This window comes from Varanus komodoensis, unplaced genomic scaffold, assembly GCF_004798865.1.
Source record: "Varanus komodoensis strain SLA01 unplaced genomic scaffold, ASM479886v1 scaffold4, whole genome shotgun sequence".
NCBI classification, from domain to species: Eukaryota; Metazoa; Chordata; class Lepidosauria; order Squamata; family Varanidae; genus Varanus; species Varanus komodoensis.
The window spans coordinates 31,818,693-31,840,224 of NW_025335941.1; the positions used below are offsets into that span (position 1 = coordinate 31,818,693).

General features: G+C 38.3%; 1 protein-coding gene across 1 annotated transcript in view; it reads right to left on the reverse strand.

Annotated features, from left to right (window-relative positions):
• The window catches only part of CD96 (CD96 molecule), a 32,534-nt gene extending 16,091 nt beyond the window's left edge, over positions 1–16,443 (reverse strand). The window contains exons 1-6 of the mRNA XM_044442687.1: positions 16,274–16,443; positions 13,463–13,885; positions 9,157–9,263; positions 6,749–6,971; positions 4,123–4,169; positions 656–746 (exon numbers count right to left, since the gene is read on the reverse strand). Coding sequence (XP_044298622.1) covers positions 656–746; positions 4,123–4,169; positions 6,749–6,971; positions 9,157–9,263; positions 13,463–13,885; positions 16,274–16,334 — 952 coding nt within the window. The 5' untranslated portion in view covers positions 16,335–16,443. The remainder of the gene's footprint in view (positions 1–655; positions 747–4,122; positions 4,170–6,748; positions 6,972–9,156; positions 9,264–13,462; positions 13,886–16,273) is intronic.
• Between the last annotated feature and the right edge of the window lie 5,089 nt (positions 16,444–21,532).

The following is a 21,532-nucleotide window of genomic DNA, read 5'->3' on the forward strand; positions in this document are numbered from 1 at the left end:
GCATCTGTGTCAAACCCCCCTTTTCTGATTTAGATCCACTGGGACCCATAGTGCATCTGGTTAAAGCACACAACTGGGCTGAGCAACCTGAATGGTTTAATTTAGCCTTCTCTCATTTCTTTTCTCCAAAATGCAGAGAAAACCTTCATCTGTTTTCTGAACCCCAGGCCTGCCCTCCCCTTCTGCCCAGCCTGTGGATGCCCTGCACCCTTCCTGCTGTTGAGAATCTACCCGGCAGGACAAGCCGTGAACCCCATTCTCCCTTCTCTTTCTCTGCTAGGCAGGAAGTTCTTTATCACTTTAGAAATACAAAATAAGATTGGGATGCAACAGATATACGCGTATGTGCTACCCTGGACAGCGTTGGGTTAAAAGCTTGTTACTGGTTTATATTTTCTTGATGAATAAACTTTTCTTTCTAAATGTTGTATGTGTGCGTGAATGCAAAGCTAGGCTTCTTCTCTCTGGCCATGCACATTAAACCCCAGCAAAAGATCCCAAGTCTTTCAAGGTAATCTGGTGGGCATGCACCTCCTTTTGAGGTGTATCACTCCCCAAGATTACCCGGTATAACATGCTGCACTGTTAAATAATCAAACAAATATATATTAAAGGTGCATATTTGAAATGCTATTTTGTATGACATTTATAATACCTTCAGAGCTGTCCTTCAGGATCTCTCCATTTATGAACCATAAAAGGTTTGGCTTGGGAAATGCCTTCCTTACCATGCAGGTAAAATTACCCTATTAGAAAATAAGAGGAAATTGGCTCAGTAGTTGTTTGATTTATTTTTAATATTTAATTGTGCTTTAACTCTAAGGCTGTAATCTTTGAATTCTGTAAAACATCTGGATGCAAATATATTTAGGACTGGGCTTGTGGAAGAAATTTTCTGAATCAAGTTAAATCTTTTATTGCTTGTGTTTTATCATTAGGTTGGGTACTGCTTGTGGGGTCAATAAAACTTAGAAAGGAGGTCAGTTGCTCGAAAAAGTGATAATGTTTACTGTTAGAATTTAGAAGTCTCTCAGCATAGGGTACAATAAAAAGCCACCTGTGTGATACCTGTTTCTTTTATTCCTGCTTCTTTTTTTGTTCCAGAAGAAACAAGAGGCAACCTATAAAAAGCTGTGGTTGTGATAGGAGGGTGAGTTGCTCCTTGCTCACCAGGTTGGCTAAGGACCTTTCTCTGCAATATTGTAATTTTAATAAATATCTGTTTGGATTGCAGTCTTTTAATTGGACTGGAATTTACATTTACATTTTGTCTTTCCACACACTGTAACCTTGAGAATAATAATAATAAAAAAAAACTAATTACACAGAATTAGCACAAAACTGATCACAAGATTTAGGGTGGTTGTGTGTCCTTTCTACAGAAGATGGTCTTCTCTTTGTCCAGTTCATGTACAGTTTAAAGATAAATCATCTTGATAAGGAAAAATCAGGGACTGGCATTTCCCCATTAGCACCTGGATGCACAGGTCACCTGGTGATAACTTTTCTCCCTGTGATAAAGTATACTTTATGATGTAGATTTTAGTAATTATTTTAAAATGCCTATCTATGCATTACTATTAGAAAGTGCCAATCTGTTCTCTTCTTGGGAAGGCTACCCTGTTTAGAATACTTACTTTATCAATGATAATGATATCCGTGCATGAAATTCTAGGTTTATGCTTGATTCATTCAGTCCTTTAGGCCCTTAGGTAGAAACTGTTTCAAAAAGTAGATTGTTGAGGCCCCAACCCCACATTCCTTTAAATTCTGCTTCCTTTCATATAAGTGCTCATGTTCCTATCTGGAATTGGGATCATGGCCCTTGTAGGGAGAGGGTTCAAGCATTTTTCCTACTTGTTTCATCCCAAAATTCCACACCCCACCCTGAAAGAAGATACAAACAGAAGAAGGAAATCTCCACTGGAATCAGTGGAGGCATTTTTTCTTTTATTTTTTTAAAACTGTGTCTGGATTCAGGTAAAATGTGGGCAATGCACAAGAAAGTCTGCAGTAAAAAGTGATGATGTCCATGCCCTGGCTGGTCTTGTATTGTTGATGCCCAAACAAGAGCATTTTCCATGCTGGCTGGTGAATATTGAACGATGTAGGATATATTTCAGTTTAAATCTGCATAGGATTGCACCCTAAATGAGCCAAATGTTTAATTAATTTACATTAAACATGTTATAGGTATAACTAGAAGCCCTCTCTTCCGGTACTTATACCTTTATTTAAAGTCGGGTTTCCTATTTTTATTATTGCCCTTACATGGGGAAAAGCAGTTTAATTCTATTCCCAACTGCGATTATTTTCCTGATATTGCCTCTCTCACACATATGCAATTATGAAATATAGGGACTCCTCCCACACCACAGAAACCAAGCTCAATAGTTCCAAGTAAAAGGAAGGAAATATTCATACAATTGTGGTTGAGGAGGTAAGGATTAAAATTTCCCTCTTCCTATACTTGGGTAGGTGTCTCAACAAAGCCAGGAACCATCCAACTCTGAAGGAAATATCATGCAGCTGCGCCCTACAAGTTTAATGCAACCCCTTCCCACCACTCATAATTATTAATATATTTATTATCCAAACTTCTGCCTATTTCTGTTGTTTCTCTGTGTCAACTTTTACACTGAAGGCTTCTTAGGACAAATTTTTCTGTCATACTGGTAAATGTCAGAAATACTGATGGTGCATGCATAAATTCATGCATGCATACAAAAAAGACATTTCAATGCTTCAGAGTGAGTATTTTTCCCAGAAATGTTAAGGTTTTTACCTTCCCTATAATTATCTTAAATTATTTCTATATGTGTGATGAAGGCACACAAATATCAGCACTGAAATATTGCATGGAATGGAGGAAATTATGTGTGTCTGTCTGTCATATGGTTTGTCTAGCAGCACAGAGGATGTGGTCGGGTTCCCTGCTGACGTTATTAAAGGTGAGAACTCAGTAGCTCTACTATTGTTGCACGCAGGGCAAAATGCTAGACCAATCCGACAGCTTTTTAAGCCTGTGGAATATTTGGTTAATTTGGTGTCTGGGGTACAAAAACACGCTGTGGACTGGCAGCTGAATGGCTGGCAGCTTGGGTCAGCTCAGACAAACAATGCTATTTGTGGCTTCCTGTTGACCATATACATCATTATTTCCTTTTTCTTTATGAGTCAAAAAACTCAGGAAGAGAAGGGAAGAAAAAAAGAGAAAGAAGAGAGATAAATTCCCTTTTCCTTAAGCTATCAAGGTAGGCATTTAAAATACTGGCTCCCTTTTCCAAGGGCAACTACTTAGAAGAAAGCTTCCATCAGATACTCTGATGAGAATTTGGTCAATAATTTGTGTGAAGATTTTGTTTTAGTATAGAGAAATATTCACTTTAGAGGCCTAATTACAGCTCCTGAGAATAGCACATTTCTATCAGGAACAGAGCACAAATTCATACAATTCTTGCAGGAATGCTTCTGATTTTTTTTTGTCGCATCCCAAGGTTTCCCTGGTCAGAAACAATACCATCCTCTAAACATTTTTTTAATTGCACTGCTGTATCTCAAAGTGATGGGATATTGTGTTGCATATTCTACCTACATGTTCAGGGTATGCCTGGCTCCTGACTGCCCCCCTTTACACTAAAGCAACACAAAGACAATGATATCTGTGATCAGAGAATTTTCAGGGTAAATGCTCTGTGCCTATGAACTAAGTGTAGTTGTGAGTTAACAGTGACGAATGGTAAAATGTATAATTTAATTTTCTGTTTCTAATTTTCTACTATTCTGTTATTTGTTCTTGTATAACTTCATTCATTCAGTTTATGAGTCAGCCCACAGCTGAAGCTCTCAGGGCAACATGCAAGGAAATAGTGTTTTAAAAAATAATAAGGGTTTGTCATTTTGGATCTTCTCCTACAAAAAAATGTCTGTTGAATGCCATATATTGATCAAGAGAAAATTCTGGTTGGGCAATTTGAAACTTGTAAAAAGGAAAACAAAACAGATGTCAAATTCAGTTGTTATAGTGTATCCCTGAATAAACAACATTTTTCCTTTTTGATTGGCTGATTGGATAGAGATAACTGCACATAACCATAAATTTATATATGTAAATTCACTTACTTCTCCTTGGACACTGGTGATGAGAGCAATTGAAATTTCTGGTTTTGCTTGAATACCAAAAGAAAACATACATGTCAATTAATTGGCTTGCGCTACAAGTTTTTGCACTGTAAGTTATTGCACAATGATCATTAGCCTGTTTTACAAAATACATGTAACTATACGGCTGTAGTTCTAATGGCAGTGCATGGATAATGTTCATTTCTCAAAAGAAATCTTGGTGTTAACAGGATTCGTTCAGTAGCTCAGCATTCTCTGCCTACCATAAGCCACCCAGCAATCTTTGGCTATTGGGCCGTATAGAAGCTAAATAAATAAAGAAGGAACTTTAATGGCAAACTCTTAGCACATTTTGTACCTCTCAGTCATGACAATATTTTTAAATTCCTACAGAGTACAACTGCCTTGGAAGGCTAGATGAACTTTCCCCAACTAGGTGTCCTTGAAAGTCTTAGGACTACATTCCCAGAATTCCTGATCACTGGACATGTTAGCCAGGGTTGCTGTATGTTGGAGTCCAAAATAACTGGAGGGCACCAGGTTGGGAAAAACTGGGATAGGTACTATTTCACTAGTGCCAAATGTGGGGTCTAGGTCAAAAAGGGTGTGTGGTTTTCTCTCTGTTTTGACTTTCTGTGTCATTCGATATGAAGTTCTTGAAGCTCTCAGAGTACCCTATGTAAGCTGCAAATGCTGATAAAGCAAGATAATTCCCAAGCATTCATGGGATATACTGAAACTATTAAAACAATCTGGATATCATAAAGCAATGTTCATGTCACTGAGGACAATCAGAAAAATCCCTGCTACATGCAAAGGTCATCAGATTCTTCACAGGATTTTGGTTTATGTCCAATATGGCCAGGATTATGATGTGACAAAGCTGAGTGAAGGGAGAGCAGAATTTTTAAGAGCTTTAAAAAGCAGGCAATGCTTCACTCATAACATTGGTCTGACTTTGTTCACTCTTCTTTCCCTTCTCCCCTGCAGAAAATCTATTTATACAATTAAGACACAGCAGATTACAGTGCAGCCGCTCTGTCAGTTGATTGACAGCAATGGTAAAGTGAACCCTTTGCTCACATATAAGCTCAAAAACCATTTCCATGTTAGTTATAGAAATAAATAAATTGCTACTTCATGTTGCATCACCCATTTCTTTTTTAAATTTCTGACTGCATGACAAATATCTGCTTCCTCCATTGAAAAAAACTCTCACTGCATTTTATGGACAGGGATCACAAGTAAGTCATTGGCTGCTTAAGTTGAAAGCCGTTTAATAGGAATTCTCTGCTTGACTTCCATTCATTTTAACAGCATTAAAATGGCAGCTTTAAAGATAGTTTTTCCAGCAGTCTCAGGCCTCTAGAAATGCTGTTGTCCCCATCCCCAGGGAATTATATCCAGAAAGGTTTGTCATTGTACTTTTTACATGCTCTCAAGGAAGATCCTCTCCTGTGTTTTTGGATAAAACACTATTCTGGAGATGGTTTACTGGAAAGATAGTAATACAGAGCAGTAACTTATGTAGAGCTAAAATGGGCAACATCATTGAAGATAAGTTATCTGCTGGCTTTGAAAAAGGGGACTTGATACATTTAGGGGGGGGAAAGTGGCACTTTCACAAGTATCATAAGCTCAGTGGTTTGGATCCAGACTTACTCACGCCTGGTTGGACCTGCTATGAGTTTGATGATACCAGGATGCAATCAACATCTGCAGCATCAGTCAGAATGGTTCTTTGCCAATATTTTATGTACATTTGAGTGTCAGACACCCTTGCTACCTTGTCATAATTTTTCAGTCAAAGCAGCTGACCTGTTCCAACCAGGAATGCTGAAAGCAATACGGTTAATTCTAAGGAGTCAGTACAAGGCCATTGTGTTTCAATTCATATGCATCATAAATTATTAAGTTTAGACAGGAAAAAAGGCTTACAACTACCAGCAGGCTACTAGTAATGTAAAATGTCAACATGGTCTGGAATACTAAAGATGTGCTCATTGGAGATTAACAGTGCAGCCTGAGACATGCCTATTCAGAAGGAGACCTGCTGCATTTAGTGGAACCAGCTTCTAGACAAATGTGTATAGGCTGCAGACTAAAATGGTAAGTTTCTCTTGCTAGAGCTTATGTTTGTGTCAGTAATGCAAGCCCAAAATCGACTGAAGTTTGGAGGAATCAGTTCACTGTTCTCAGTGTTTAAACCACTAATGAAGACCGTAGGGGGCAGACATACCTGCCAATTTAAATTCATAGTGTTTACCATACAGTCAGATATGTAAAGTTCCTGATTAGCAACAGGTTTAGAAAAGGGTTTAAAACCTTGGCTCTTTGATAGACAGATTAAAAAGAGCAACTCACAATTAGTCTTATTGTCTTGTTTATACTAATCTTGTAGCATCCATTGATTTAAACATATCTTTTGCATATTTAAACATATCTTCTTCCTCAGCCTGCTTCCAATGTCCACACTTTGAGCATGGACATCTCCTTATGGGAATCCCACATATAAATGTCTTAAGAGCACTTAAAACACTCAAGTTGATCTTAAAACCGTTTTTAAGTCTACTAATCCAAAACTTATTCCCTGTTTACTAATAATATAAAGATTAGTCCTTCTCACCAAATACTTTGATTTCAGTGGTGTTCTTCAGGATTCTTCCAGTGTGATGGGCAGCAGAGCAGACAAACATCTTGCCATCATCAAGAACTGATACAGGTGAAATAATTAAGGAATTTTCTGAATTCAGATGAATTCTTTCCCTGTCTATTGTGACACTGGGTGTAGACCCACGATGGTGGTAGGGCTGTTCATTTTTGAGCATCTCTTCATTTCCATTTTGTTTCTGCCAAAAATGAGAGTTATGGTGGTGAAAAGTTTAGATTAACAGCCAAAAGATTTTTCATGCTTTTGCTCTTTTTGAATCAACATAGCAGAAGATAGTAGTGTCGTAACACTGCCAGCATAAAAGCAGCTATATTTATGGGTCAATATCAACCACTGAACTTTTCAACTGCCCCCTGTCCACAGCTGGCCTTCTGCCATGAGAATGGGGATACAGCAAGTCAATTGTGAAGCAGGTCCTCCATTTTTTATATTTAATTGGTTGTAGGGGATTACGGTTTAGTATTGTGTGCATGTGTATAGTCACATGTGTGTCCTGTATTCAGATTCAGCCAAAAGGCTAATAGTTTAGAAGTAAAAAAATAGTTTAGATTATAGAAATTAGGAAATTAGCTTAAACATTGGGAAGTACAACTGGAGATCAAAGGAACAAAAAAGTTTTAACTTGAGAAACGGGAATTCAGTGTGCTGAAATGAACAAGGACCTCTCATCTTGACTGCTTGGAGATAGTGGAGAAAAAAAGAAGATAAAATCCAGAGCAGACAGATGGAGAAAAAAGTCTAGAGCCCTTGGAAAAAAGAAATAGTTGGAACTCTACTTGATACTGGAGAATTGATTGAGAAAAGTGGGCCAATGGCAGCAAGTCATTGCTTGGACAAGGAATCAGGATAATATATGGATGTAGCTTAGTTAGGTCACCTGTATGTTTATCCCTGATTGCTTTATTACTTCATTGATCATGTGGTGTGTGTATGTTCCAGATTTTCAAACTTCTATCTATCGTCATTTTCTTTGGTAAAAATCTATATTTTCTTATTTGAGACTTTATGATATCTTTTGTGAGCTGCATTACCTCTTGCCTAATAGACAACCCCCATGCTATGCAAAGAAGATACCTGAAACCCTCAGGTATTAATGCTGATTTGGTGGAGACAACCGGGGGAGTATTTCCATCTGCTGGCAGTAGAAAAGGATACCAGAAGGGAAGAACAAAAGGAGTTTGGATACATTATTTGGACTATTTTCCTATTCACTCATCGAATAAGACATTGCTGGTCTGTGACTCCAAATTTTCTCCACTTCCTTGGAGCCAAGCAACACACTTGTCTCTTTTACATTCTGTTTTAAGATCTGTGTCCTGTAGCTGTGGCAGTCATAGAACCAAACGGTGCACTGCGCTGAATGTGATCACCTTTTCTTTAAGAGGTGTGTCTTAGCCTTTAAACAAAAAATAACTTCCTTTGCGTTATATGATTCTAGTGAAAATCTGATGAATCTAAAGGAGTTATTTATGCCATTATGCCAATAAAGCTATTTATTTAGCTTTTCTCCTGCAGAAAGAGCAACTTAGGAGATTTCTGTTCATACTATCACATATAGGGACAGAGTTAATTCCTCTCTACACTTTCCTGATACCTCCTGCAGCAACTATTTAAGAAAAATGCGAGATATATTAACTGTACCATCCTATGCATGTCCATTCAGGAGCGAGCCTCATATATTTTGCTCCCTGGCAAGTGAGTATAGCATGCCAGTCTCATTAGAATCTTATAAGAAGTCCAAAAGCCAACAGAAACAATAAAATCTGAGGTTTAACAAAATAGGTGGGAAATAATGAATTCATTTGCAATGATCTAATAACCCCAAGGATGTGCTCACTGAGTATCTTCACGTAGCATGTAAGGCTAAGAAAAACAAAACACACTGATTGCCGGAACACTAAACATCGTTGTCATGGGTATGGCTGTCCATGTAATCCCATGTCCCAAAAAGCCATCTGTTTTCCAAGATGCTAATGTAGCTGCTTCTATAGTTTGCTTTTCTTCTCCTGCAGACTAACTCCATGCACAGAGTCCAGGCAGGTCTGTGATAAGAATGCAGAGTTCTCCTAGTCAAGTGAACATATATGCTGAAGCACACATAACCTTGGTAGTACTCAGTTATCTTTATTTGAATGTACTCCTCTCCAATGATCTGGCATGTGTAGTGTTCCTTTGTTACTGCAGTGTCTTTACTATAAACTCTGGAAGAAATTTGCGTCCTGAAACTGAAATTAGAGACATTCTCTTTCATAAGGTTATGAGTCTGGATCTTAAGACTCACAGTTCAATCCGAATGTTTCTGTTTGTGTGAAAAAAATAGAACATCACTTTTTCTTAAAAGTGACTGACAAATTGTTACTCACCAGTAGCCATTTCAAAGTGCCATTTACAAAAGGCATATCTTTAAAGCATGGAATTTCCAGTGTCTGGTTTAGTAATGCTTCAACCACAAAACTCTTGCTATCTTCCACTTTGTAGCAAAAGGAAGAAAGGGGAGGGAGGGAGGGAGGGGGGGAGAGAGAGAGAGAGAGAGAGAGAGAGAGAGAGAGAGAGAGAGAGAGAGAGAGTTTAAAATCACAGCATATAGTTCTTTCCAAACAGGATTTCTCTGCATTGCTGGCTTAGACTTGCTGACTATATTCTACAAGTATATTAAGTCTAGAAATTCATTCTAACTCTGAATATAGACAGTGGAATATGTGAGAAATGAGAATTCAGAAGGAACAGAATAGAAAGAAATGACCATGTTTCTCTTCTTTTGTTAACATATCAATATCTGAAAAGTTTATTTAAATAAAAACATACATTTTCTATCCAGTGAGATTTAAAGGACTTGACTTCACTCAACACACCCTGGAAGTAGCTCAGCTGCCAAGTTACTGGGCACGGGATGGGCACGGGGCATGGCAATGGAAGTCAAATACCTGGATCTCTGTCCAAAGGATGAGAGGATATTTGCACATCACTCCCCTCCCCCACCCAATATCAAGGAAATGCATAGGAAAGAGAAGACAGAACAGGGCACTGACTTTAAAAAAATTGCTTGTTCTAATTTCTAGGTGCACATTTAGAAACAACCATAGATATAAATCACATTTTGACATAGCAGGGAATACTTTGATCATTTTTTCCATTTAATTTCATGTGTATGCAGCTTTTCCACAAAATGTGCCTGAAATGGCTCACAATGTAAAAGAAATGTAAAAACAATACATACATTACAATACTACTATAAAAACAATAGTAATGGAAGGTTCCCCATAAAGGTGTTTGCCCAGATTTCTCTGAAATTAACCGACACCGCTAAACATCCCTAATGAAGAATGATTTGTCTTCTTTGGTACTCATCTAGCATTGCATCCCAATCTTAGTGTCAGAATGCTGTGCTAAAACACCATCAAGGTATTTTCCATTGTTGGAGCACATGCTAATCAATGCAGCATAGTTTCCACTGTGCTGAAAATGTGATATTATATCACACAAAAAATACAATTGCAGAATAAATAGTAAGAATTAGACAGGGCATATGTGGTCTTTAAAAAAAAATAGTTGATACCTTTTAAAATCCATTATGGACAAGTGTGAAGGAGGGAAGGAGCTGAGGGGTTATTTATTTATTAATGACAGCTCCCCACCAACAATTGTGGAGAAGAAAAAATTGATGAGAGAAAAGTGGGGAAAGCTATGGTGCCTTCACCTCCCATGGGGTGAAGACAGTGGAATCATTAACCTTAATCCTTTCTACGCAAAAGCAACTCCAGAAGGAAGTACAGTCCCTCTTTCATGCTCTCTTTTCCTAGAGTAAGCACCAATGTGGTTTACTTCTGAGTAAGTGCAACTTCTATGAAATATTGGTGCAGCCCAAAGAGGTAGGACTAAGAAAGAGCCGGGCTGTAGAAATTTGAATAAAAAGGAGTAAGGAAACTGAAGAGGCGAGAGCTGTTGTTGCCACTAAGGCCCTTGCCAGCTTGGTCTAGGTATAATTCCTACATGTTTTTGTTGTGGGTGAATCCACATATTGAATTCATGTAAATACAATTGAATTGGCATTTTATTCCAGGTTTCTGAAGATTCTGCATGTACAGCCGACCCTTCTGTGTCGTGGATATTCAGATCAGTTGAAGAGGACATTCTGGATTCTTATCTATGAGCTGGATCCAAAAGGACACTTGAATTTTGCAGCTCTACAGCCAGTTTTATTTGTATTGGTGCTGTTGCCAGGGACTTGGGTGCACAGGTTGTAGTATTTTGTTATTATAATTATTCCTACTGTTTTGTTATAAAATTGTTGATAAGAAGAGGCTTACTTTGTATGTAAAGTTGTGCTGCAATGTAAGCGATAGAACTTACCCGTGTTACATAAGCACAATTGAAGACAATGTTATTTTCTTCTGACTGAACACCATTAAAGATAATATGATTTCCTTCTGAATATATATGTAGCTGATCCTTATGGACAAATGGAGGAAGCATTGCATTTGCTCTCCAGATTCGGCAAGTCAGAGGGGGGATCATGGTTGGGGGTGGCTAAGGGAGGAGCAAAAGACTGATTGGTTTTGTCTTCTTCTAAGAGTTGCTGCCATTTTGTTTAAGCCTGATAGGACACCTCCTCTTGTAACACCACTCCCTACCAGCCCACTAGCCCACTGAAGGCACTTGTCTTCCACCCAGAGCAGTACTGCAAGTCTAATAAGCACTGGAAGAAACACAACATATAAAGTGGTGTGATGGAACTGATCTGAGGAAGACTGGGGTATAATGGCAGGAGTGGTGTGAAGTGGGTGCTTTGGGATGAGTGTCATGTGACATGTAGTGAGTCAGACATCACAAGACTGGTAAAAATGCCTAGTGTAGATCAGTTTAATTGCTATGGGAATATGCCTGAGTGCACATGTTTTCCGTCTGCTCTTCCTCCACTGGTGTGGCTGCAAGGAGGGCAGAAGTATTGCTTCAGTTTGAAATTAACTGTACTTTGCTGTCATGTCCAAGGTTTGCTAGTTCTGACAGTGCCAAAGAATAGTTCAGCATTAATTCTGGACAACAAGGCCAAAGCCTTGAAAAACAGTAGATTAATAATCTGTAAACAAGTGAACATCCCAAGCAGAGAACAGCTGAGGAATACAGACCAGATGGTTTAAATTAAGGTCAGGAGGAGGTCAGTTAAATAGCGGAATAGTTTAACGTTCTCTCTGCATTCTCCCAATGCTGTGTTAACAATTTTATTTCATCATTCTTTGATTCAGTTTTGTTGTAATACTCATTCCTCTGGTCCTTCATGTCTGCCAGTTATCACTCCCCAGTGATCTGGGGTGGCTCTCTTTCCTGCAGATGGACTGTTTTACTTTGATGTGCAGTTATGTTTTCTTCATGACTAATATCCCTCATCCTCTGACTCAGTTTCAGAGCATGTTCTACTTGAGTCCGTTGAAAAGCTGACTCCTCGGTGTGTGTTTTTGCTAATGGTTTTTGGTACTCAAAGATTTTTTCACTTCAGAAAGAGCAAATCAAATAAACAGACTGTGAACAGTAGTTATTTGACTTTTGTCCTGTTTCAGTGGCAGTGATAAAGCTGGCACTGAGGTCACAGGGCAGCAAGAAGCAAAGAACATAGCTCAAAAGAGAGAAGCAGCAAGGTAGACGTATAAAGGTATATCTTCAACATTCCATCGGTTTTACTACTTGTAGCTCCCATAACCTCTAACCACTGGCCATGCTGTCTGGGTCTGATGGGAGTTGTAGTCCAAAACATCTGGTGATCATTACCCTGCCTTTCCCTTTCCTAGACATTCTTCCCATTTCACCAGCATCCAAATCTTTGGAATCATTACTCTGTCAAGCTCTTTTTTGTTGTTAAATGCTGCCAAGTTGACTTACAGCAACTTCCAAAATGTCCTGTCCTTGACAGCCCTGCTCAGCTCTTGTAAACTCAAGACTGTGGCTCCTTTATGGAGCTCAGCCATCTCATAGTTGGTCTTCCTCTTCTGCCTTTGACTTTACCTAGCATCATTGTCTTCTCCAGCGAGTCTTGACTTCTCATGAAGTGGTATCTCTAGCATGCAAAACCGAAGGAAATCCTGAACTTAAATTTATTAGTTGTGCATATTGCAGTTACAGGGATGCTCATCAACCCAGATTAGTTTTATTCCTGAGTCTAAGGCTGACACACTGGAATAGGGCATGGCCAGGAAACTGTTACGTGGCCTTCTGTGGAGAGCTACATGTTGACTCTGGGGAATTAAGCTGGCCCATGATGTAAGGTTCCTGACCATTGCTTTTGGCTCCAGACTGATATACAAGTATACTCTTTAGTTAGTAGTGTATCTTATTTCACTTATTTCAAAATGTAAGTTCTGCTGCCTTTAGGGGCTTTCCTGTTCATGTTGCCAAGCTGAGTCTGCTCATCTGCTCAAAGGCCTTCTTACAATTGTACTGCTATCTATTTCTACCTACTTTCCCTGCTATTCCTGTTCTGAATAGGATCAGAAGGGGAAACATCTGCAGTTCTTACACAATGAAAGCTGAAGCACATCACTTTCAATGACAAAAGAACAGTTGCAACAGGAGCACTGTCAGCCAATAGCATAATGCAAGTATAAATCTTGCATCATAGTGAATGATGGTGATAAAGTGATCTCACGTTTTAAAAGGAAAATGTCCACTACTACTTACCCCTCTTCTTAATGGTAAGATTGATTTTTGAGCTGCTTGGTCCAGTTGGAAATGCAGTAAAGATGCACTTATAAAAGCCAGATTGCTCAAGGCTAACATTTGTCAAGTGTAAAATCCACTCGTAGCATTTGTTGTCATTTTCTGTAGCAACGCTGTGGATGGCATTCCTGCTGAAGCCCTCCAAGCAATTGTGGGAGCCTTTGCGGTAGCTTACAGAGTAGCCAGAATCCATTTCACCATACTGTGTACCATACTGAGGGTTATAAACAGCTAGCCTTCTTGATGGACCGTCAGCAACTTTCGACCACTGAGTTTGTGTTATATGGATTTTCTTTCCTTTCAGGATACGGCACATAAGAGTCACATCATCACCGGGAAAAGCATGGATGGTTTCCTCATTTTTAATGATGATTCCGGTCTGGGCTGCAAGTCAATAAAGATTAACACATGGTCAGTTTTACATATGCCAGTGATTGGTCTCTCCCACTATCATTTTTCTAACTTGTTCGTGCAGAATGAAGCATTCAAGATACCTTAAACAGTTTGGCTCCATACAGAGAGTAAATTGCGCACAAGCAGTATTGAAATCAAGCCTGTTGGGATTAACTATTCCTCTTGGTGTCAGTAGGAATTAAGAATACCTAACCTTGCTTGGATTTAACTTCCCTTAAAGTTCGTATTCGTGGATGCACACTTTGCACATTGTATCGTTTTATATTGTTTTGGGTATTTATTTGTATTATTATTACCTATTCCTGGGAAACTAGTTATAAAGGAAGGGATTTAAAATAGAAAAGCCTTGATCCTGGGTCACCCTGTCACACATTGGATAGTGAGTGGCCCACAATCTAGGGCCTAAAATGTAGCTATCCTGGTCTCAAGATGTTGCAGTAAAGCAGAGCTGACGCACACATGAAGCATGCTGAGGAGCTGGTATCAGGTAGCAGGGCATGGTAAATGCCAGATTTAGATACTGTCTTCATCCCTGCCAGGAGTCCCCACCACCACTGCTGCCCAGAGCATGTTCTCTAGGAAGTCCTGCCAGCTGTTCTCCCACCATTTGCTAAAGGGAGAAAGCAGCCAGCCAGATTCCCTGGAGTAGCCACCTGCCCTGCACTTCTTTCACCAAGAGATTCTTAGCTGGATAAAGTGGCTGTGAGGCTCTTGTGAGGCCTGGGCAGCTGCTTTTTCCAGTTCCTGCAAAGGTAAGGGAGGTGCATCACTTGGTGGCATGGGATTTAATGTGGCAGTGGCAGAAAGGGTTAAATGTAGTGGCTCTTGTTCTTTCTGGAGCATGCAAATGATCCTGGAAGGAAAAATTACAATGAAGAGCAGTAATATATATTTTTCTATTGAGGAAGAAAGAAGAATATAAATCTCAAAGGATGAGCCTCATTCAGCATCTCACATGCAGGAAACTGTTTCACTTTTGACAGGCTCTACACAGGAAATTCTTCCTGAGAATTATTCTTAAGAGCATGTTTGAAGATCAAAGTGCAACATCAACAGGGAGTCAGGAATAAATATTTTAATGCTTAACTTTTATTAATAGCCCTTTTATCTCCAGACATCTTGCATCTTCGAGTGTCTGTAATCTTTCAAGTTGTTGTGAGAGGTCTGTCATCAGGGCAGAGTTGTTCAGCATGGCTGACAACGTTTTGGCTGTTTGATCTGTATTTAGGTCCATTATCCTGCACAGTGACTCAGCTGCTTACAGGAGTCCTGCTGTGTCAACACATGAGTGCATCGGGAAAATCAGTCGTTGGAACCTCGGCAGCTTCACAAAGATTGATGGGGATGAAACTAACAATGGCTACCAGTCAGGATGGGATGGCTGCTTGCTACCAGTAGGATATTCTCCTGCTCAGGCCCTGCAAAATGCAGCTGAAGGTGGGAAGAAAGCTGTGTAAAATCACTGCAGGATTTCAGTAACAAGATTCTAAAATGTGCCAACTCCAAGGGAAGTATGGAGGGTGCCAACTGAGGGCAGGCTTTCTTTGTGGTGTCATCTATGGAATAACCTCCCCACTACAGCACATCTGGAGCAGAACCTGCCATCTTAGTGCCAGCTTAAGAAGGCCCTCTTTTCTGATGCTTTTAAAGACTTGTCCACCCAGGTCTTTTGCAGAGCCATTCTTTTGTTTTATTATCTGTTTTAAGTTCTTTGAAACTTTTTAATATGTTTCCAATTTTATGATATTTTTATCATACTTTTATCATGTGTTTTTATGGACTGTGTAAACCACCTAGAGAGCTTCAGCCATGAGACTGTAGCTAAATGAAATGAATGATCATATGAAAAAACTGCTCTTATTTATACCATGTTACATTCTGTATTTCAGGGCAGGGTGGAAGTGCCAAACAACCCAGTCTTTTCATTTAAAATGAACTTCAAATGTTATTATTTTATAATTAATAATAAACATTAAGAACCTTTAATTTACTAGTTATTAGAATACTTCTTCTGAAAACAAAAAAAAAAATTGAAAGAAACATAAGAACTGCTGGCTAGAATGGAGCAAAGATTTACGTAGTTCAGACTTACAACTTCTATCACGCTGACTATAGGCCATGATGGCAGGGGCAGATGGAAGTTGTAGTCTAAAACATCTGGAGAGCACAGAGTTGAGGATAGCTGATTTAATCTAGCACTATGTAACCAAGGGAGACCAGTCAGAAATGTGCAAGATAAGTGCTTAACACTTGAAAGAGCGATAACAGCCACAATGCCTTTGGTTTTAACAGTCTGCTCAGTCATACAAGAACTTGAACAACATAATAGGAATATCTGCTGCAAGAAAGTTCACTTACCACTGATGAAGCCTATTAGGATGAAGAAATAATGTAGAAGAAACAGACTTCGTATTGCCATCTTCACATCTGGGAAAAGATTTTAAATAAAATAAAACCCACCACAAAATCTCCACATTGTTTTTTCTCTGCAAGAAATTCTGTCCCTATAGTCAGAAGCGACAGAAGGATTCTTCTCTTCATGTAGTAGGTAATACTTTAAATACTTCCTTTTTCATGTTACTGAAAGGAAGTGCATGCTTACAGGAAACCAGTGAACCAGTATCTGCAGCTGTTACAAACACAGACATTCAGTTTGTACTTGCCCCGTACTGTCAAATTATGGTAGTCAAATTTAGCCTGAATGGTAGTCAAATTTAGCCTGAATGTTCAGTTCTAAGCAAAATGTTTTGCAGCATTGCATGACAAGTAGTGATAGAATATCAGTTGCCTGAGAAAAAGCACACTAATTAGCAATATATGCCTGATCACATGTGGGGTTATAGAACTAATAGGGCTTTTCTTCTTTATAATCAGGCATCTGAATTTGGAGCTAGAAGTACACTGCATTAGTTAATTTCTGAGGAATTCTCTCAGGATTAGTTTAGTTTCAGTCTCTTAAATTCTGTATCATATTTTAATATCTTTGTACTGCTGCTAAGTTTTACTTTTGTTATCACTTTTATTTTACACTGCAGTGTTAACTTTATTTTACACTGAAGTAAAGAATTCAAATTCTATACTCTATTTTATACAGTATTTTTGTTTTAAATTATTAATAGGTTTAAAAATGTAAGAGTACGGCTGCAAAGGAAAGGGCATTTTGGAGAGCATCCATTTGGAGCTCACTGTAAGTCAAAGTGACTTGATGGCATATAACGAAAGCACAAACGTAGCAAATAAATAAATAAGAGCACAAGTTCGAAAACCACTCAGTTCAAATGTTGCCTTAAGATATGAATCCACCAGGCAGTCCTATAGGTCCTCTCTTTCAGGTTGAGGAATACAATGCGGAAACTGGCAATGCCTTGTTAAACAAAGGAATTAAGTGCCATTAGGATCCCAAAATGGATTGTTTTAGAATGGGCTTAGCAAAAGTATGGATGATAAGAGCACAATCCTTTGCCTACTTAGGCAGAAAAAGCCCTACAACTCCCAGGATGTTCCAGCCAACCATGTACCCTGAAGCTATCGGGTTGCTACTAGTTTTGAGGGCTATATTCAGTCCTCAGGATCAGAAGCAACAATCTCTAATATAACTTGTCATTAAGACTGTAAAATGTTTTACCTAGAGTTGAAAGTTCAGGCTAAATGTTGGGGAGATGAGAAGCAAGAGAAGGCAGTTGCCTTTATGTCCTGTTCATGGGCCTCGAATTGACATGCAACTGGTCATGGTGTAAACCTGGACTGGAGAGTTCATCAGTCTGATCTAACAAAGTTCTTCCGATGTCCTTAAGATACAGTCAAAGGCCAAATCCTTACAGAATTGTTTCAAGGCATAGTGATGTATGTGAATGGCTTTGAACAGCACAAATATTCAAATGGTAAGCATGATTGACTTTTGGAAACTATTAAACTATTAAGTGTTCCAAGAAAGGTGCCAATCTGTCAAAATATCTGGATGGAAAATGGCCATACCATAAGAAGGAGTTTCTTGCAGTAGCCAAATTATTCTATTATTCAATATAATATAAATGCTGATTAAGCCTTTTGCTTCGGTGAATCCTAACAATGCTGCAGTGATAAGCCAGAAAACGAAGTTTTGTGGTGATAACTTCATTGAAGCACTCTCATGAAACTTCTGCACAATCAAAGAAAGTAATCCAGAGGGAGTTAGTACAGCCAAAGCCAATAATTATGCATCGTACACCAGGCCTGTAAATTGATGGAAGGAAGATTAGCTTCCAGGCACAACAAAACATTTGGAATGCAATATAGAACAAATAAAAGTCTTAAAAACTTAGACTGAACAGCTTCCACATCTCTGGAGTAGGAATCACCCCATAACTGTACTAAAGTTTTAGATCTACAAACTTCAAGTGTTAAGGGTATGTAATTCTCCCCTTTGGTACAGAAAAAAAGCATGTCAGAATTTTAGAACTTTGAGATACTTTTCCCACCACATATTTCTGATGGGCTATCCAGGATCCTGTTGACTGAAAAAATCCAAGATATTTAAAGACTTTGACTTGCTCAATTAGCCGTTTATCAATAAACCACTTGTGGACCCTATGTTGTCTATAGGATACCGTTACTTTATGCAATTGCAATTCACAGCTAGCTGAATTCTTCATGACGATACTCAGAAAATACCTTCAGTAATCTTCTAAAGCCCACGTTAGTTTGAGAGAGAACAGCATCATCTACACACAAAGGATGGAGACAGGTTTTGAAGGCAGTTTAGAGACATGAAACACTGGAGATCTTAAATTCTTAACCATATCATTTATATTGATACAATATTAGCAATACAGGAGCCAGAATACACTCTTATTTTACTCCCTTTGTGATTAGCACAGGCTCTGTAAGTTGTCCATCTGTAGAACATCAAACCTTCAGTTAGCTAGTATTATATAAAAGCATAATAAAAATGAGTATTTTTTTCTATGGTTAAGAATTAATTTATCTTGCACAGGAAATTGAGACATTGCCTTCAGATCAATGAAAGCTGTATATAACACACCAACTAACTTCCTAGCTTATTTATTGATTAAATGGGCTAGGACAAAGCAATAAAGTACTGTGGATCTCAATTGTCTGAACCCCACAGGATCTTAAGCTAGAATAAATTCATCAGTTATCCAATCAATTAACTTGTTATAATGATGCCTCACATAATTTAATAGTAACACATAAACTAATAAGGCAAACCTCTTTAAAATATGGAAACTACTATTTCTGTGCCCCAGGGTTCAGGCAGTTTCCCTGTTGAATCAGTAAATACAAATAATACCACCAAAGAGGAACCTACCAGTCAATATTAAATTTCAAAGTTTCTGGTAGTAAAAAAATCAATATTTGATGTTTTATTACTTTTTAGTTGAGAAATAAAGTTCTTAACCTCAGTTAATAATACTGGTGGCCACCTAGGTACAGTTCCTAAAGTTTCTGCTATTTGGATGGTATCCCCATAATGATCCGGATATAATAAGTGATAATATTGCATCCATTCATCTGGTCCAATAGTACATACAGGGACTGTACAGATTTCCTAGTACACCTGATATTGTTCACCAGAAAAGGGAGCGATCCCTATCTTTAAAAGTTTGTCAAGCTTGTTTTTCAGCTTGTTGTGTTTTTTCTACTTACCAGAAATGTATACTTTCGTCTAAGGGAAACCTTTTCATTAGACAAAAGGCCTGAATTGGAACAACTGTATTTTCAGTAAAGTCTCACCAGCTGTCTTTTAGTCTGTTTACACTGTCTATCAAATCACCTAAAAGATGACTAAATTCTTCTCGGTCTGTTATTCTCCATCTATTCTCAATTGGTCTTGCAATCTATCAGCTGGACTGTTAAATGGTTTCTTGGTCACAGAAGTGGTAGAGAAAATCACAGCATGGATTGCCATTAAATCATCCTTATAAAGAAAATGAGATACAGCTAAATTAACTGCTGGTGTCCACTTAATTTTCCTACCAGTAGTTCACTTATACCTGGTTCCACATTAGAGACATAATCGAGTGTTCAGACAAGAATTGTTATATGCAGACCTTGCTAATGTTATAGTTAAAGGGAACAGATCACTTTCTCTGTTGAAGCCCAGCTTAAACCCAGTAACCCTGGGTTACAATTCTCATGTGTTTCCTTCCTCAGTACTGCAATGGTCTCAAGTTTTTCTGGTATGGTCTGCATACCTCCTGTAGAGATACTGAAGATGATTCAACGTACTGGACACTGCCTTCTTTAACAGTAGAGGAAAGATTAGCTTTAATTGGAGAGACCTGACTCCTCATACTCTCCCTTTTGGAACCAAGTAGAAAACATATGATCTGGCCAGGGCAACTTCTTCCTTCTCTTTCTCCTCCTATATTTTTATTTACTTATTTTATACTGATAATTTTAATTTTATATTTGTAACTCAGTGTATTTTTTGTATTTTTGTATTTAATGGTCATTTATTATGTTCTATTGTATTTCAATGTATTTTATTGTGTTGTAAGCCGCCCCAAGGTTTCGGCAAGGGGCGGCATAGAAATGTTATAATAATAATAATAATAATAATAATAATAACAATAATAATAATAATAATAATGGGACTGCCCCTTTCTGGGCTAAATGGGTCTTCTTTTTTTATAATTGCAGCTGGGGTTTTGCAGCTGATAAGTTAAGAGAATTCATTTATGCCTAGGTAAAATGAAAAAAATAATAATAGTAATTAAAGTTCAAATAGAAATACAGGACACATTACTGCAGCATGGAAGGGCATGACTAGGAGACTTGCATGTCTGTATGTTCAATTTGTCATCTGAGTACAAGCTGTTGATGGACAACATGTCTTACGGTTCTTCATTTTAAACAGCCCCTCAAATAGAAGTTGTCCTCAAACAGAAGATCCTCTGTAAAGGAAGACATGTGAGCAGACTGTGAAACTATCAGTGTTCCCTTTGGGGCATTCTCTGTAAATTCTTGGCAACTCCCTGCCTTTGGTAGCAGTGCGCAGGCTTTGGCACCTCCTGAAAACATCTGTATTCTAAGATGCTTGCCTTGCTTGACCAGTCAAGGGTTTTTTTCGATATTCTGTTTTTAAGATAGCATTGAATTCTTTTACTTTTTTATTTTCTAATTGTTCACTGTTCTAGAATCTGTTTAGAGCATTTACAACAGTAGCGGTGTGTAATTAAATAAATAAATGTTAGTCAATGGGTTGAGGGTCGAGGATTCCAATAAGAAAGGAGATTACTCTAATCATCATTAAATGGCAGACAGACTGTATGTAAACAAAATAGGATGATGCTGTTGTTCTGGGCCATATCCAGCTGCTACTTTCCAGATTCCAAAGATGACTTTTCAAATATGTTTTATCTTTGTGTGGAAGCAACCCTTGTTTACATGCTCAGGTTCAGCTTATTCTCACATATATTTTCTTCCATGCTATGTATACATTCCATGTAGATACAGTGCCAGGAGCAATACCATTTTTGGAGTCTTCCCTGCATAATTTATGTTTCTTACCCAATGTGTATTAATCCTGAGGTGCCTAGTCCAGCCAAGGTACCTCATTTTAGAATTAAGGATACCTAGGAAGAAATGAAACCACCTTTGCCAAAGACGATATAT